Raw genomic sequence first — 19,275 nt, forward strand, 5'->3', positions numbered from 1 at the left:
AAGAGAGAGAAACATCAATGATGACAGAGAATCATTGATTGGCTGCCTCCTATACACCCCTCCTGTGCTCTGACTAGGAATTGAACCATGAACTCCTGGGTCATAGGTCAAAGCTCAACCACTGAGCCACTATGGCAGGTCTCCCTGTTTAAGTATTTTAAATAAAGTACTACTAAATTGTGCTTTTTCTGGAGAGGTTTTGGAATAATTTTTGCCCTCTGTATAAAAATATTAAAATAATTAAGTGGTCATGAAACAATATAAGAATTTTTATGTTCATAGATCCATAGTGTGCTTTAACAACACAAAGATCTTAGGAATTATGGCGGTCATTAGTGTCATCTGCCAAACAGTCCTAACCCTCCCATTTCAGGACCTATGGTGGGACTGAGTTTCCTGGCTTGAGTGGGACTGTGTAACTAGACTTGAGAAACAAGTTGTGCGGTGCAGTGCCTGTTCCAGACCTTTCAGACTCTATTTTCCCCTCTAGCTTGACAACCAGCAACATTTGAAAAGGTACCGGCATCAGAATAGGTCAGTGAGAGCTTTCCTGCTGACCTTTAAGGGTCATGCAGCAGAAGACTGGAAATGTAGCTCAATCTGAATGATCATAGGTAGTTAAAAAAAAGTCTAGAAAAGACATATAAATATATATTTAAAAACTAGATTTTATTTCTTTATAGAAGATAAGAATATTGATCCAATTTTTGTTTTATTTTTTTAAAATATTTGTATTGATTTCAGAGAAGAAGGGTGAGGGAGAAAGATATACACACTGAGGATCGATCCTGGAATCCGGGCATGTGTCCTGACTGGGAATCAAACCGTGACCTCCTGGTTCGTAGATTGACGCTCAACCACTGAGCCACACCTGCTGGGACAATTTTTGTTTTAAATAAATGGAGCAATATTTGGGGCCTCACTTCAAGTTATCCCTTTAGAATTCTCAACCTTGATAGCACTTATACATAATAAAGATGCAATTCTACTTAATAATATAGATGATGTATCCTTCAAAGGAAAATGGAGATCAAAGTTAGATTAAGAGACGTTTAAGAGCAGCGGCATAGCTAAATCAATATTTGTTTCTCACCTGAAAGCTTTCTAGATTTTTAGTTGTGTTTTTTTAAATATCTATTTATGTATTTTTTCAACATCATGCAATTCTCAGCCTGAGTTCAATACTGAGTAATTTAGAGAAACACAAATAGTTTTGACTATTTCATATAAAGTAAAAGTAAAATAAGGCATAGTTTACATTGTTCAATGATAGGTAGCCGGAAGAATCTTATACTTGAATCAGGGATATTACTTTTATTTTTTTCTGGAAACATAATTTAAAAAGACAAAATCAGCATCACAGATTCAGATTTAAATAAAAGTTAACAAACACAATACAACATTTTTATAGGTTTATTTTTAAATATGACACACTTGGTATTAGCCTATAAGGCATCAAATGCCCATAACCTTAATAACTGCCCTTTTACAATATTAAATAACACATAATCAACATTAAATTATTATTTTTTGTTTGGCAAAGAAAGTACAATTAAAAGCACAATGAAAACCACAAAGTAATAACTCTCAGTATACTATCTAACAACCTGTCTTAGCTTTCTTGTCTGATGTGTTCGGAGCCTGGCTAGGAAGTGTGAAGGTGGCAGTGAGGAAATAAGACTGGCTATTCCTTAAGATTAGGAAGGTGACTCTGAACTCAGCTTTCTGAAACCTGACACATAAATTAAAGGCCTAAACTACAGACCTCTGAAAAAAGTTTTGTTTTCCAGGTCTGGTAATAAAAACTCTCATAGATAATAACCAGCACCATGTTGAAGAGAGAGGTGTAAGGTTATAATAACTCTCCACAAAGGATTCAAAATCAACACCACAGCTATGGTCCACTCAGTGTCTATATCAGTTATTACCTGATCTTGACAAAGTACTTCTAAGTAAATATTTAGAGCCCCCCAAAGCCCTCTTCATCAGATTGGATACATGTCTAAACTTCAGGGGTTTTAGTTGCCTGTGCCACCATCATTTTAAATTCAAGTAATCTTCCTTGGGTCCTTTTGGTGTAATGGTCTGTCCTCCTATGATTTAGAACCTTAAAAATGTGCCATATAAATGAACATACTTAAATAATGTTGAAATAAGCATTTATTTACTACATTTCAATTTTAAAATTAAAAAATATATATATCTCTTTTAGGTCACATCAGAACTATATATCATTTGGTAGCACTGCAAGATTTATGAAATGCTTCCAAATGAAAAGCTAAAAAGCTTTAGTGTTTTTCTCCTTTATTGTCAGTTTTACAGAATTGAAAAAACTCCCTAAACACTCGATTCTTAAATTTGTTCTAAAACAAACTGAAAATCAGGCCACACAATTAATTCAATTTAGTCTGTGATTTGGCTAAATGAATCTTGCTCATCAATAAATAAAAACAAAACTCAGCTGATCCCACTTAACTTCTATGAATAAACATGTATTTTCAAAATGTATTTAAAACAAAAACAAATAGCTCAGACCTACTCACTCAGCCGAGCAGATCATTCCCTGATTGCCTCGACATCGTTCAAGGAGGGCCCTCAAGCAGGCGAAAACCTGACAACTTATAAACCTTTAGAACATGCAACTTATACCACTGGTAAGCTGGCCTCAACACAAACCACAAAATGACATGAGATTCACAGTAAAACAAAACGTTTGTTCGAAAAGCACAAAGAACCAGCAGTAGAAAACAGAAATCATGTACAGCTTGTCCCAATTCTTCCTGAATCAATAATAGGCTATTCTATAGGGTAACTGATCTCTAACTTCCTCCAATGTTCATATATTTCTTGGGGTTTTTTGCCTAATAGTGTTTTCACATACCCATCCTCTCTATTTTTTACTGTCCTCTGATCTTCCCTTTTGTGTTTCCCTTTAACCCTTAGTCACACACTGCATACTTATCAAATCCATTTGACACCCAAGAGCTCATTCATATAGAAATCCTGACTCACACACTCTGCCAGCCAAAGTCACCCACGTATTCCACAGTCCTCAACAACAAAAGACAGCAGGCATTAGGCTTTACAATCTGCAAAGAAATCACTTTCTTACTTCCCCATGCCTGCCCTCCCACTCCAACCCCCAGCTCCAGTCCTCTTTCAGAATGACCCCACTGAAAATGGTAACACAGTACTAGAAGCCACAACAAATCCTCCCGCATGAGGTTGGAACCATCTCAAGGAATAATTGCAAAATTCAAGATCTTTCTGAGGCTGCACTTCCTGAACCACTACCTTAGGGAAGATGATGTGTTAGGGTGTATACTGGGTGTTTTGCCACATTGCCCATCATGCCTCTCATAGGAGCTTCCTGAGCTCAGTCACTGAGGGCTTGGATATAAGAACTCAGAGTGATGCCTAGACCATTGTGATGAGGGGTGCAGTTCCCATTGACTTTCTCTCCATTTTAATTTTTTGTCTATGGGTTTTAAGGACTGCTGACATCCTGGGGCAATGTCTCATTGCATGGCCTAGAGCCAGTAATACATGCTTTTAGGCACAGTCCCCAAGTCCAGCTACAATTGTATTGGAAGTTTTCTCCAAACAACAAAACATCAGCTGGGAGTGTGCCTGAGCCAATCATGACTCAAACCTGCCTAGATGTTTGCATGTCTGGAAATATTTTTAAAATGTCTTACGAACTGCCTCTCGGATGTGAGAGCCAGGAAGGACTTCAAGAGCATGGGTAACCAGTATCATAGCTAAACCGCAGACAAAAAATGAAATTTATATCAGCCAGTAATTTTATTTCATCTAGAGAATGGGCATGAGACACTGGCTATTATCTGGCATTACCATTATAGGTTAAATTCAGATTGATCTCGTAATGATTTATATAATTTCCTTTTACTAGAAAGTGTATTCTAGTGACTTAATTACCACTTCTGAGTACAGGGGTAATTTTAAATATATGCAATTTATAGTTTAAAAAAATAACCAACAATCCTCACTTTTTGAAACATTCAAACTCAAAACCCTATATTTTAGTGTGTAGCCAAATTATAGGAAGAAAAACATATAAAAAAAAATGAATAAGAAACTTTAAGAATCCTATATAATAAAAGCGTAATATGCTGTGTTTCAACCAGTCGCTGTAACACCCACTGACCACCAGGGGGTAGACGCTCCAACTGGTAGGTTAGGTTGCTGCTGGGGTCTGGCTGATTGGGCCTGGGTGGGATGTCCCGACATGCCAGGGAGCCCTCCTGCAGTCCCTCCCCGGCCAGCCAGCCCTCATTGGCCCAGATCAGCGCAGGCCAGCCAACCTCCTGCAGTCCCTCCCCAACTGACCCCTATTAGCCCCAATCAGGACTGGGTGAGATGGCCCCAATTGGCCCAGATCACTGGCCAGGCTGAGGGACCCCACCTGTGCACGAATTCATGCACCAGGCCTCTAGTTAACTATAAACCTTATTATATGAATAGTGCTTAAGCTCTTTTTGACAAAATTGATGTCTACAATTGATCTGTGTATGGGAACTCCTAGTGTCCAAAGAATAATATCCTATATCTTATCAAAGAAATCATTTGTACACTGGGCCATTAGAAATATTTTGCTGGAGAAGTAGAAGTTGATGGCCATCACAGATTAATCTATCTCAGCTCTTTAGAAGGACAGGTGTAGCTGAGTGTGGTTTCTTAATGCAACTTACATGGATTTTCTTCTAAATAAAAAATACGTGGAGAACAAAAACACTCACAGGCTGTTGGTTTGGGAAATCAATTTTTCTTTCCAGGCAAACAAACTGCACTGTTAATTTTAAGAAATGGGGTTTGTTTTTGTTTGTGGCTGTGTGTGTGTTTTCATATAAAAAATGCCAAGGCAGACTCTCAAGTTCACAACCAGAGTTAACTCTGTACAGCCAGAGCATCTTCCTCTACCAAGGACAGCTCCAGGGCATTGTCGTGACTGCTGGTTTTCATCCTGAAGCTGAAGGAACCATAGAGTTTTGCAGATTCTTTGGAAGAGGCAAACCTGTTGCGACGGTACAGCTCCCCCTTCCACATAGACATCATTAGCAAACAGGACAGAACGACCCCCCCAAGAGTAAGCAGGCAGAGCCCGGCAATCACACAGCGGTCCAGATGCGCCCCCAGCCTGGCACTCTCCTTCTCCAGGCGCTCCATCTCCCGGGCTGCCACGCTGTTGGGATCCACAGTCACTTCCCGCGGGACGATGTAAGAGATGATCACCAGCAAGATGCCAGTGACCAAGAACAAGACGGCGCTGATGAAACCATAGTCTACGGACTTCCCTGAAGACGTGGCTTCCGAACTCGTGTCCTCTTCATCCTCGGATATCAAGGAGATGGCAGCCTCGTGGGACCACTCATTGGGATTTCCCCAGCAAAGGTCTCCCTGGTGATTACTCCCTTTGGCTGAAGGGGAGCTCTGGTTCCTCTGCTCCAAATTCACATTCTCGTCCACGTAGGTGAAAGAAGTTTCTAGTTCCTGGCTGCAGCAATTGCAGACTTTCCGTTCTGCTATTTGGTGATTCCCTGAGGTGAGAGGTCCTGGTGGGAAGGAGTTTGGCTGGATTACGTTGTCTTGCAGAGAGGGGGAGGGGGAGGCTGGAGAAGGACCAACTTTAGAGCCTTCCACCTCGGCTGCTCTTGGCAGGGACGTGCAGTGTCTCTGGCAGCAGAGAGCAGCTTTGGTGGCTGCTGCATCTGCCTGGTCAGCTGGAGGCCCTCCTGAACCCCAGACCGCAGCATCACACCAGGCTGCCTGGCCGCTCTTCCTAGCAAGATGGTGGGGCTCCATTAGAACTACCCAGACATCCCCCAGCAGGTCCCAGAAATTCTGCCAATAGCAGCACAGAGAAGAACCACCTAAGGCTGCACCACCAGGAGTGCTGCTTCGGAGGCCCCCATCTCCTTGGCAGCCACAGTGTTGACACTTCAAGCCCAGGTCGTCCTGAAAGGGGGGAGGGAAAGCAGAGGATGTCTAGTAGCTAGAAAGTGTGAAAAGGGCAAACCCTCTGATTTATCACAGGGATTAACACTAGGAATCTCAGGTCAGGGAAGAAAAGGAGCAGGGGGGAAGTAGCAGTGTCTCTGAAGAAGGCATTGCCGTCACCAGGCCAAATTTATCCAAGGATTCACACATCTCTGTGACAGGATCCCTCAATGAGAAGGCAGGCTTCCTGTGCAGAGACACAAATGAGAAAGGCAGGGACCTTTTTTAGAAGAACTGCTGATGTTCTGGAGAACACGGGAAGCACAGAATTCTCAACATTTCAGTTAAATTATAAGCTTTTACCCTTTCTTTAATTCAGAGCAGATTCTAACACAGATTAGCTGTAGCGCATCACCACGGGTGAACGCATATGTCACTATCAGTTGGGCTGTTGGAGCTGGGGCTCAGCATTTTGACTGTGTAGGTGAAAGACGGCAGCTTAATCAGCCACCTCTCCTAACCTTGCACTGCATGCGTCCAATGACGCTGGTCACACAGCCCTGTATTTACAAGACCCCAAGCTTGTTCACTGTGCTTCCCTTCTTAACCCATCCTCTTGCTGCTACACGAGGGCAGCATGTTATGGACCTGGAAGTATGTAGACAACATGCCTCATAGTGTGATCCCTGCAAATACGCCAACCCACTCCTACACACACACACACACACACACACACACACACACATGCACACACACACACACACACACACACACACACCTCTGCCTGCTCCAGGTACAGGTTGTCTACTGCTGCTCACTAACTTCTGCGTGGGTCTGAGTTCCTCTCCCTTTGCAGGTTTTGCTAACAAAAGTGCACAGGATCTTGACCAGAAGATTTACAAACCCAATCTAGAAGCAAGCTGACAACAAAAGACAAATTATAAACCCACAGAGTCAGGGTTTGGTTGAGGCAAATAGGTGAGAAGCAATTTCCAAGGGTACCTCTGGAACTTTGTATCCATAACACTCCTTCACCCCCAGCACAGCAAGGGACCTTCCTGGGACAGAACTATTAAGTTAAGCAGAAAACCATGTGCCCATCTTTCTCTGCCTCTGACATTTTTCTGAGGAATAAAAATTCACTTTCTAAAGTTCAGAGGTTTCAAAGAAAATAAAGCCCCCAAGTCCAGGGTAGTAATTGATTTAACCCATGGCTTGGGGTTTTTTATGATTCAAAATCCACAGCCCCAAGAGCTGGTAACCCACACAGAAGCACAGGTAAGGCTAAGGTCAATCTGACAACTCACTTAAAATATGGGAGAGGGAATCCACACGTTTTCTGCTATACATCAGCTTTTTTTAAAACCCACTTTCCTTTTATTTTTGGAGTTTCTCTGCAGCTAAAACAAAACAAACAAAAATACACCAAGTGCAGGAAAATCACAACTGAACCAGAGCTTTCCCTGAGCGAGTGGACAGATCCCTACTGCAGGATCCCTCAGTGAACGAAGGGATGTAAGGAGTTTTATTACTGAAAGGAGAAATCATCTCGAAGGTCGCTCAGACATTAGGCACCCCGATGAACCTTTGGCACAATGAACTCATCGCACTGGACTACTTGGGATAAAATCGGCAAAGTCCCTTAGGGGGCTTGCAATTTATAATTACAAAGAGGGAGAGAAATCTCCACTTGATTCCCTGGTCCTACGTCTGTCTATCTTTTCTTCAAAGAGAGACTCCTCTGGTTCCAAGGGCGATATACTAGCCTTACAGTGGATTTCCTTTGCAGCTCCTTGATCCGGGGTTTCCATCCTCGACGGAGAAGAGATAGTCCCAGGAGACCTGCTAAAGGCTCTTTCCAGCTCTCCCTTCCCTTTCTTCTCTCCGGTTTAAGAGCGCAATTGATAAAACTGCACCTCAAAGCAAGGAGACAGCAATCTCCCTTGTCTGTCGCCATCCATTAAAGCATGAATATCTGCTCTGGAACTAACTGACACGGGCGAGGCTGGTCTGGGGAAGGCGACCTCGGCATGCGTCCTGGGAGTGCTGTGCAGGACCGCGCGCTGCAAGCACTTGGGCAGCGAGGAATCAATCAATTCATTCCGGGTGAACTCCGCACCCTCGGGAAGCACCCAGTCTCGGGCTGCGTTCTTCGCCGAGTACCCAGAGGCTGGGCAGGCACCTCGGGCAGAAAGTGGGGACGCGCTCCCCTGCTCCGCCAGGCTCCCGGGGTCCCTCCCTCGCTCCAGTGCCTCCTCTCCTCTGCTCTCCGCCACTCACCTGCTTGGCCCACCCAGTGCGGCTGCAGAACCGCGCTAGTCCCCGAGGGTTCCTCCGGAAAGTCCGCGATCACCGCTGTGGCACTTGTAGCCACCGCACGCCGCGGAGCTCCTCCGGTGGGCTGCGCCCCTGGTGCCAGAGGGGCGGGGCGGGGCGGGGCGCTCCCTCTAGCGGAGCATCCCGGGAGATGTAGTCCGGGGGCGGGGGTGGGGCTGCCTGCCTCCCTCAGGTCTGTTCTCTCTCCCACCTCCTGGCTTCTGCCCTTCCCTATACCTCCACACTCCTGCCTCCTAAACTCAAGGCGGAGTCCCCAAGCTCAGGTGTAGCCACAGGATTATGGGGGAAGGAGTGTACATTTAGTTCCTACCAAAATATATGCATATTTTGTCTGATTTAATAGAAAATATCTTCTAAACTAATTGGACTTTATTAATCCTTTTATAGATGAGGAAAGAGGCTTACAGGAATTATATGCCTCATCCAAGGTTTCAAAAACAGTAAGTGGTCGCTAATAAATTGTATCCAGGAACCTGTTTCTAAAGTCATTACCTTGCCCACAAAATCAGGAAAAATGTGGCTATTGAGGATAAGAGATTGTCCTGTTCACCTTCGCATCTCCTGTGCAGAGTGTCTGGTATCTGTTGAATCATGAACAGTAATGGTACAAAGTAACAATGGACATAAATAGCACATTGCCAGACTCTCATCACTTTAGAGACAGGTACTCGGGTTTTCGAAAGTTGGCTTAATGCCAACTCGACTTGTAATCCGGAGAGGATTTTGACTTTTATGAAAAAAAGTGAAAAGCCAGAATAGTGGTCAGCATTTGTTTGCAGCAAGCTGTTACAGAGGCAGTACGCACTGGTGAGTGAAACAACATGGTACATGATAGATCCTCCCTTCCCCCAGCTGGTGGGCGGGGTGTGACTTAACCTGCAGCCCAGAAATACCTGAGTGACTAACCAGGTACCTTATATGGACTATACATTGGACCACCAATCAACACCTGCCAAATACCCTAAGCCCTTGTCCTATATGGACAATGCAGTAAGCCACCAATCAGTGTGCGCCGAGTACACTAAGCCCCCCACCCCTTCCCATTCCGCCCCTCAAAAGGCATGCCCACCCCTGCTCGTGTTGCTGTTCTCCCCTTGTGAGGCAGCCCGGCAGGTGCGTCTCCTCTAATAAAGCCTGTAGTCCTGGTTTTAGGCCTCCGTCTGATCTTTCAGTACACATACTATTTCTACTCTATGTAGGCTGTGTATTTATCACATCATTCCTTTTACCATGTTAGTGTTATTTTAGGTTTTATTTGGTATGATTTAGTAGGTTATTTCTGAGATCTGGGAATGCCCAAAAATGTTCCCCATGTACATTAATGGTAATTACTTCTTTACTTCAGGCCATTTCAGCTTACAAAAGGTTTCATAGGAACATTCTGCTTTTGGATAAGAGGGGTGGGGAACCTGCACATTAACTCATTTAATGCTCACAATTAATTTTTAAAGTCCTGTGAAGATCTGTTTTACAGAAGAGAAAACTGAGTAGCCCAGAGTCATACAGCTAGTGCTCAGCAGAGGTGGGGCATGAATCACAACAGCTGCTAAGTCTTAGGCAAACTGAATGAATAGAGAGAGGACCAGAAGGCAAGAAGACAAAGGGTTAGAAACAAAAGAAATTGGAGGTTGAAGCTTCTGAGTTGAGACTCCCACATTAGGATAAAGGAATTCCTTGGGGTCATTAATTAACCTCTTTCTAACCAGAGTGGACTGCAGCAGCCAAAGGAAATGTGTGGTTTGTGAATCATCTCCAAGTTTTCACCATCTCCTTTGGGGTGATTCTAGGGTTATTGATTGCTTTCATCCAAGGGGAGCAACAGAAGGGTTATACTGTTTATAGCATTTTGCTATTTGTGAGTGGCTCAGAAATTCTGTGGTTGCTTGTTTTCAAGTGGTACATCAGTCACCTATAGTGATGATTTTGTTGGTTTTCTTTTATATTAATAGAACCCATAGTCTCATAGTTCCAGGGACTTCCCAATCTATCCCTTAAAAGTCTTTTTCCCCCTGTGGCTCTCTTTTAGCAAGTTGGACCCATGTGCTTTGTAAATATGACATGTGTATTATGGTTTCTTTTTCTTTGCTCGTTACCCTGTTCTACAGTGAGAATATCCTTCCTCCATTTCCCTGTTCTCTCCACTATTCAAGGACGATCTCATCCAGCCAGATTCAGTCTGTTCTTAGGACTGTATATTTAAAAGGGAACACAAAGACACTATAGGGTATCTAGAAAAGAGCGGGTAAAAAGTTGAAGAAAATCTGAACTCACATTGGACAAGGAGATGCTGAAGGAACTTGGGATATTTAGCCAGAGGAGGAGACCTAGAGGAAAGGGAAAACTAGCTTTAAATAATTTGAAGTTTGTAAAATAGACAGAAATTGTATATCATGATTAAAGAGGGTAAAAGCAGCCAGCCGGTGTGCCTCAGGGGTTGAGCATCGAGCCATGAACAGGAGGTCATGGTTGGATTCCCAGTGAGTGGGTTGGATACCCAGTTGGGGCAGCTGATTCTCTTTTATCATTGTTGTTTCTCTTTTCCCCTCTTCCTCCCTTTTTCTGAAAAGAAAAAAAAAAAGAGGGTAAAAGCAGAAAACATAACAATAATAGAATTTTATTAGTCCTAATTGTTATCACCTTTCTTATACCAACTCTATAAGGTATCCAGTATTACTGTACCCATTTTATAGTGTAAAAATTGAGGTTTAAAATGCTGTCATCTCTTTCCCAAAGTATGAGAACTAATAAATAACAGAGCCAAGATTCTAATCTTGGTCTGTCTGATTCCAGAACCTGGATCTCTTCACTACCACGCTATACAGAGCAATGCTTCACAATCCACCACGCTATACAGAGCAATGCTTCACAATCCACCACGCTATACAGAGCAATGCTTCACAATCCATTACTTAATAGGTGATAACAGTTAATGCACTGGAATAAACACAGGAGGTTTCTCCTGGTCACAGTTCTGATGCTGTGGCTACGTCAGGCCTGGCAGTACAGCTTGGAGGGCAAATGAATAAATAAGCCAGCAAATCTGTGATACACTGTGGCCCCTGAGAATGACCAACACAGGGAAGGTCTGGATAGCACTGCCAGATTGAATAAGGAGGCTAATTTAGGGCTGAATATAAGGAAGAAGCTCTTATACTTCTTATATTTCGTGTTCTTATCATTCAAGATTTGGATAGCAGGATCAGATTTAATAAGAAGGCTAATTTGGGGCTGAGCATAAGGAATAAGTCCAAGTTGTCTCTCTAAGAACTTGAAATAAGATGTCTTATGAAAGTGAATTCTCTATTACTGGAGAGAGAAAAAAAAATAAAGAAGAGCCATTTATTAGTGATGTCATAGGAGGGAGTCATCTTGGTTTAGAGGACCTTTGTAGTTTCCCTGCTGTTACATCTCTTTCATGAGCCCTTGTCCTCCAAGCCAGCCCCCAAAGATTCTGCCTCTGATGGACTTTGCTAGGACTTGTCTGCACTGATATTTTTAATATTTATCAGCCACCACCTTGTGACTTTTCTTGTATGTCAGGTGATACCATTGTAATGAGCTAGTTATTAATAATAGGAAAGGAGCAAAGGGGGAAGCCCTACATTATAGGCACGTCATTTGGGCAGCTACACTAGGAAGCTGCAACTTTACACTCCCCAGGGAACTTCCAGTCCATTCCCTGCAGAACACTGGACAAAAGGGAAGCTGGGTGCATGCTCAGTGAGTGGGGGTGACATAGGGAAGATGCCTGTCAGTCAAACCTGGAAACAGATCATTAGCCAGAGGGGTCAGAGTCACTAAAAACCTGTGAAATTTTGGGGATACATAATCTCAGACAAAGGAATTCTCAATCCCTTGGCTCTTGTAGCTCTTGACTCTTGGCTTGTGGCTCTCTTGCCCATGTTCCCTTCATAGCTGTGGGCCCTTCGGAACCCACAGACAGTGGGCTGATAAACTGCAGCAGGGAACTAAGCTGGCCTGGTACTGGATTGGACTGTGTCCCAACATGGAACGGAAATTCTGGGCAACAACTCTAATCCTATGTCTGCGGAAAGCAAAATGGGACTTCTTCCTTGGTGAGATGAAGGGAAGTGGAACCTTGGAAACTCAGGGGTTTAATTCCACAGAAATAAAATTTCCTGCAATAACTCATCCTCTCTTGTGAGTCTCAGAAAATTCCTTTTCTCGTGATATTGTGAGAAACCCACATCTCCCAGAAACAGGTGGGGATAAGGAGCGCTTCCCACCTGTAACAGAGGTGGCTACTGCATATTGTTTAATTTCTCACTTAGGAACCTAAATGTCTAAGGGAAAGTGTAAGCTCCTTAATGTCAGTATCCATGGATGAAATATGTTATTACCTCCTGCAGAAAGTGCAGTGTTTCTATTGAATAGAATGAGGAAAATGACAAGACTGAACTGAGACTAGAGATGATTACCAATGTTATTCTTTCTCATTTCTATATATAGTACACTTGACTGTCTACATATTTTTGAGCATTAAAAAATATCAACTCTGCCAACATACTACAAAATAGCCTTCAAAGTCTTGCAGAAAAAGAATAAGTGTGGCCTGACTGAACTCCTGAAAGGAAAAGCTCTGCAAAAATACCGCTTGTTCTCTCTCTCCTATAAATCCTTGTCTAAAACTTTCCTCAAAATCTCACCCAAGAACTTTTTCAAAAGCCTTTCTTGCTCAACATCTCCAACATCAGATTACTCTTCCAATTGGCATTCTAGTGGCATAATACATTTTTTTTATACTGTCATTTTATATCTATAGAAGTATGCCATGTATATTTTTATTGCTTTTGATGTGGTCTCTCTTCCCAGATAAAATTTAAGCTGCTTGAGAACCAATATATTCTGCCTGTAAATTTAAGGCTTCACATGGGCATGAAACAGTAAAAAAACATGGACAACAGTGGTTCCTTATTCTATGCTTACAACATGATTGACACTAGTAAAGTGATATTAAAGTCTAAGTAATTATTCTGAGCTTCCATACTTTTAATGTATCTCATATTTTTTCTGTTATACTCTGTGAGAACTGGGAAAATAATCATGATCACATTAAGTTAATCAATGGAAAAATAGATTCTGAGAAGTAAATTTATCATGTGAATCAAGGGTAGTGGAGGGACTTTTAACTGCCTTTTATAATGATGAATGAGGATGCTTTCCAGTTTTCTCTCTTCAGTATAATCATGACTGATTATAAATGAATATTCTTAGTGAATTTGGAGTTATCAGGGAGGTTGGGAAATAATTCTTAGAATTGTCTGGATAGAGGCCCAGTCATATAATGGGAATAGTATGAAGAATATGACTTACTTTGTGTCCCACGCTGGCTCTTCTAAATGATGGCAGAAAGAAAAATAACCAAAACTTAGAGTAATGAAGATTGCATTTACTATCAACCTTTTAGGAACGAAAAATCCTATTAGATGTAAAAGTTTTCTTTAAATAATAATACTTACAGTGGCCAGGCAAACATGTTATTTAAATAGAGTGGCTGGATACAGACAATAGGAGTGAGGGAAGACTGTAGCCAAATAGAGAGCAAGTGCTTTTTCTAACTGCTTTATCTGCTCTTTGTCTTGAGTTAATTCAGATATCAATAAAAGTCAGATATCCCAATTTTATTCAAAAATTTAAAATATTTTAAGTTTAATTTTAAAATATTTTAGATCTGTATGGGTCAAAGATAATGGAACTATAGGAAATATTTGTTTTCAGTAATAGCAGACTAGGTGATTTGTACCAAATACATATTTCTTATTATGAATCAAAACATCTCAGATGGGAAGAAGTAGAAAGGATGGCTAAAAATTTTTCTGTGCAAAATGGATTTTCAGGTTCCCTAAACTATTAAGACATATATTTCAAGATAAAGTGATTTTTTTTGTTTGCATTTATTTTGTTGGTTTTAATTTGATTTTAGTTTTTTCTTTTTATAATTTAGAAAGTTAAAACTTTGCATAAACAATATATTTTGTAAAATCACCAGTGGGATCTGAGGGGACACCCTGTGGTCAAACATATTACTATCTTTTACAACCAAAAGTATGGATAGTTATATCAGTTTGGATAAAGAAAGAGTGTTAGTGGCCTTTCATAAGTTCAGAGTTGGTTTTGCTGCAAAATGAGTTTACTACAAATTAATAAACCTTTTAGTTTTAAGAGTTTATGAGGTTCAGAATCATGACTAAGCAGACCTGGCCCTATATAACTCTTGCTTTTACCTCCTCACCAGACCCTCCTGGTCTTAAAATGCTCAGTCATGTCTCTGAGGTAAATGCTGTTACCATTGGGATGGCCTGGGCTGGATAACTTGTCTCTGTTCTGTGGTGGTCTCTTATCCTCCAGCTGGCTAGACCAAAGGTGTTCACAGGGAGCAGCAGGGTTCCAAGAGAGTGGGAGAAGCACAAAGCTCAGAGCTGGCCACAGTTATTTGTAAGGCATTATTTTGTTAAATTAAATCACCAGCGTAGTTGAGGTTCAAGGGATAGTAGAATTGACTCTACCTCTTGATGTGAAGACCTACCAAGTCACATTGCTATGCCTGTAGAGCAGTGGTTCTCAACCTGTGGGTCGCGACCCTTTTGGGGGTCGAACGACCCTTTCACAGGGGTCGCCTAAGACCATCGGAAAACACATATATAATCACATATTGTTTTTGTGATTAATCACTATGTTTTAATTATATTCAATTTGTAACAATGAAAATACATCCTGCATATCAGATATTTACATTACGATTCATAACAGTAGCAAAATTACAGTTATGAAGTAGCAACGAAAATAATTTTATGGTTGGGGGTCACCACAACATGAGGAACTGTATTAAAAGGTCGCGGCATTAGGAAGGTTGAGAACCACTGCTGTAGAGCAATTAGAACCATTTTTGTAATCAAGCTCCATAATCATAAAATGCTTAGTCTGAATTTGAAGTGGGAATGGGTGGAGAATTGATGCTATCTAGATCCAATCACATATTCATTGGTTGCCTTACCAATATCAATTTCCATTATTCTCTTCTGTAAAAATACCTGGATTTTCCTCTGTGTTACCATCTTCCTCTATTGTGCAGCAGCTTTGTGGTTTGGGAGAAATTAACTCTACCCTTTGCTCAAGGGCACAGGTCAATAAGTCTAATCACATTCCCTCAGGCTACAGCGATTGGTTAAGGGAAAAGAAGGAAACAGTCCTAAGCCAATTCCAACCACATTTGGCTCAAAAATAGTCCAATCATGGTAAAGTGTAAACTTTTGGTCAGTGGTTGAGGAGGAAGCTTGTAGTCCCTACTTCTGCTGAGAACCACAAGGTAAGTTAGCCTGAAAATAAAGCTGACTCATGGGAGGAGGGAAGAGGCCAAAGAATCACAAACAGAATGAAGATCAGAGTTAAATTGAGGTGAATTTCCTCTCGCCTTTCATCTTCATGGTACTTGAGTCAACAAACTGCTAGATTGAGTTGAGTTTTCTAATATCTATGAAAGCACCCAAATGTGACATGTTTTCATGCCTCTGTCCATCTCATTAGACTCCTTGAGGTAGATGCCAGGTTTAATTTTTCTCTGACTCTCCCTGGTTTGAAAATAGTGCCTATCTCATCATAGGTGTAAAGTAAGTGGATAATTTATTAGAAACTGAAAGCTGCTGTAACATAGTTTCCAGTATAAATTAAGTAGAAACAGTCCCTGCCCTGGGAGCTCAGTTGATAGCATCTTCCCAATATGCCAAGTTTGTGGGTTCAATTCCTCAGTGAGGGCACATACAAGAATCAACCAATGAATGCATAAATAAGTGAAATAACAAATCCATCTCTCTCTCTCTCCTTCTCTCCCTATAAAAAATCAAATAATTTTTAAAGGAGAAACAATATATATAAATAGTGAAGCAAAAGGCAGTAAGTGGACCTCAACTCATAAAGCTCATTCCTATTTATAAGTGAATATATATATCAATTGATAAATGAAGAACTTAAATCTAAAATATATCAAACCATGTAGTTTTTTTGCTACAGTTATAGCGAAAACAAAAAGCTACAAATAAATGCTATTTTTTCTTTAAAAAACAACACAAAAAATCTAAACACACATGCATACACACACACACACACACACACACACACACACACACACACACACACTGCCCTCAACCAAAAGGAAGGAATTATTTCACAAAGGGCAATTTAATCATTTTTATGGTTAATGGGTTTCAGAGTAAGAATAAGAAAAGGAAAAGAAGCGTCAGAAGAATTGAAGAGCAAGTTCATCATGAAATATTATGAACATGGCAGTTCCACAAGCAACATTCTTATTTTGTAAAATGTATAAGCAAACTGAGCCTAATTCCCTAAGTTCTTCTTAACATTTTGATTTCAGTGTGTCTAGGAAAAGGGAATTTGTTATCTGGCGATGGTTGTTGCAAAAATTAACTAGAATGGATGCTTCACTCAAATGAGAAACGAATAGCGATGTGGGGTGTTAGTTCTGTGAGGCAGAGCCAGAGCTCTTACACGGTAAGAATTCTATCTTTCTTTGATCGTAATGGGAATTAAATGTAATGTATGTCTCAGCCTTCAAGACAAAACCCATTCTTTTAAAAATCAAGACAATCAACTACTTTACGCAGCAGTAGAAATGAAGGCTAAATATTGGGGGGAAAACACTATTATGAACTGTAAAATATGTAATGAAAGTCTGTCACTGTGAAGAACCAATGTCATTGTCACATCTGCTAAGCTGTAACATCCATCTATCAAAAATACTTTAGAAATAACTAAGTGGATCTTTACAGTATTATTCTATCTCCCCCTCACTGTGGGGGCAGACTAACTCATTACCAAATTCTGTCAACCAAGTAGAATCCTCTATTTCTATTTTTATACATATTTCTTATAGTCATATCAGATGAGAATATTACATGCATTTCTTCAAGATTTATGATTAGGATAATAAGAACAGATGCTGTCTTCAAATAATACCAAGACAAATGAAATTTTGAATTTCAAGTATAGGGAACTTAATTTTTCCACCCTTTGCGTAGCTGTAGTTGTGATTTTTTAAAAGTTATGTTGCAGTCTGCACATCACATTTATTGCCTCACACATTTAGTGAAATTGATTGAGCACACACTCTGGTCAGGCCCAATGCTGGATGCTGGGAATTCAAAGACAGAGGGACATATGAGTAAGATCTCTACTCTCCGGTTTGTCCCAACCTAGTGCAGGCTAGCTTGAAAAGAAATATTATCTTTATCTTTTCTTTCTTCCTAAAAGTGTCAGAGACAAACCAGTGCTTTAGTCCACAAGCAATTGTCCTTGTGGATTAAATATCTTGGAGCTCACTCAACTACTCATGAGATGCCTTAACCAGGATTTAATGCAATTGCTCAACTGAATCACTCTAGATGCCCCGTTTTCTAAGTACAATGTGCTGATGGTCTTTAGTCAACTGAGAAGTTCCTTGTCCCCTGTCTGCTTTCAACAATACTGAAGATCCAAGTTCTCTTGAGGGAACGAAGGGAACAGACTACCTTAAAATCATCAGGAATTCAAGCAGTCATTGGGTCAAGTCATTGATACATTTTGTCATAGAAATTATAAGGAAGTAAAAGACTCCAAACTGCTATAACCGGTTTGGCTCAGTGGATAGAGCGTCAGCCTGCAGACCAAAGGGTCCCGGGTTTGATTCTGGTCAAGGGCATGTACCTTGGAAGCGGCTGAGTCAATGTTTCTAACTCACTATCCCTCTCCCTTCTTCTCTGTAAAAAAAATAAAAAATATATATTAAAAAAAAAAGACTCCAGGCTCTCAAAACTATTTCTTCCATCTAGCTGTGAATTAATAGTGAAAGACACTGTTACAAGTCTTTTGTCCTCATAAATATTTTACATTTCATGACCAGATATGCTTGCTATTTCTCTTTTAATTGAGCTGAGAGAGCCCAGTCACTGGAGGGGGTTAGCACTTCTGACAATTTCAAGGGGTTTTCCTGTTCTATCTGCTACTCTTAAAGAAGCTGACTTTCAATGGTTTGATTACAGGGGGAAGGGTAAGTTGCTATCTAATTTTTAGATGTTTGTAGAAATGTGGATAATATTTTTTAAAGACTCTTATTTTCAGGAGATAAAATGATTTATATTTGGAAATGCATGATCTAGAAATGTGTGGGTGTTATAGTCATGAATCTCAGACCTGGAATCTCTTTTTTCTCACACATACATCTTTTAAAAAGTTTGAAATAGTCGAGTATTTGTCAGAGTTTATTGATTTAGGAAACAAACTTGAATAAACTTTTGGTTAGCCCCACTAAAGTACACATCTCATATTGAAACATTTACAAGACTCATAATAATAGTGACAGTTGAGATGTGTTATGGGTAAACAAAGGGGGGGGGGACGGGCAGGAAAAATTCATAGGGAAAAAATGCCAGGAAATATTTTACATTAAAAATCAATAAAACATGCTCATTTCATCCATTAAGCAGCAATTCTATAAGTAATAGAAATCAGGGATTCCTGATAAAAGGCATAATTCTGGGACCAATATTTTAAAAGACATTATATATAGTCACAAAGAGGAAAAGTTGGCCCTCAAAAGGAAAACCTGATCAATTCTTTAAGTTCCACAAAATCTTCATGTTGTGTTAAGAATGGATAAGGCCTTTTCCTTTTTTATCATTTAGCAGTTTAATATGGAGTTTGTGGCAGTCGACTGATATTGAAAAAACCTCCCCCTGGCAATCCTGGATCTTAAATGTCTTTTGAAGTTTGAAGTAGCATGTAACATGGCAAATTCTAGAAATGAATGCAGCACGGATCTTTCCTTCTGGGAAGAACATTAATTCTGAGAATGAAAGTTCAGGACATTTAGCTTATGTGAACTGGCAGAAAGCTAAAGGTCTCTTGGGAAATTTTAGTATATTGCAATAATTATAATTGTCATAGCTCAGATTTTATTCATATCATGTG

General features: G+C 40.6%; 1 protein-coding gene across 1 annotated transcript; it reads right to left on the reverse strand.

Annotated features, from left to right (window-relative positions):
* Nucleotides 1-2,693: 2,693 nt before the first annotated feature.
* Nucleotides 2,694-8,350, reverse strand: TMEM74 (transmembrane protein 74). Its single transcript, XM_036337539.1, has 2 exons — nt 8,239-8,350; nt 2,694-6,205 (listed from the first exon to the last, which is right to left on the reverse strand). The coding sequence occupies exon 2, from the start codon at nt 5,821-5,823 to the stop codon at nt 4,909-4,911; it is 915 nt and encodes a 304-aa protein (XP_036193432.1). The 5' UTR covers nt 5,824-6,205; nt 8,239-8,350; the 3' UTR covers nt 2,694-4,908.
* Between the last annotated feature and the right edge of the window lie 10,925 nt (nt 8,351-19,275).

Source organism: Myotis myotis, unplaced genomic scaffold, assembly GCF_014108235.1.
Source record: "Myotis myotis isolate mMyoMyo1 unplaced genomic scaffold, mMyoMyo1.p scaffold_m19_p_16, whole genome shotgun sequence".
NCBI lineage: Eukaryota > Metazoa > Chordata > Mammalia > Chiroptera > Vespertilionidae > Myotis > Myotis myotis.

What these genes read in the sequence shown, in the direction of transcription:
- TMEM74 (XM_036337539.1), bottom strand. Translation starts at nt 5,823, where the DNA reads ATGGAGCCCCACCATCTTGCTAGGAAGAGCGGCCAGGCAGCCTGGTGT.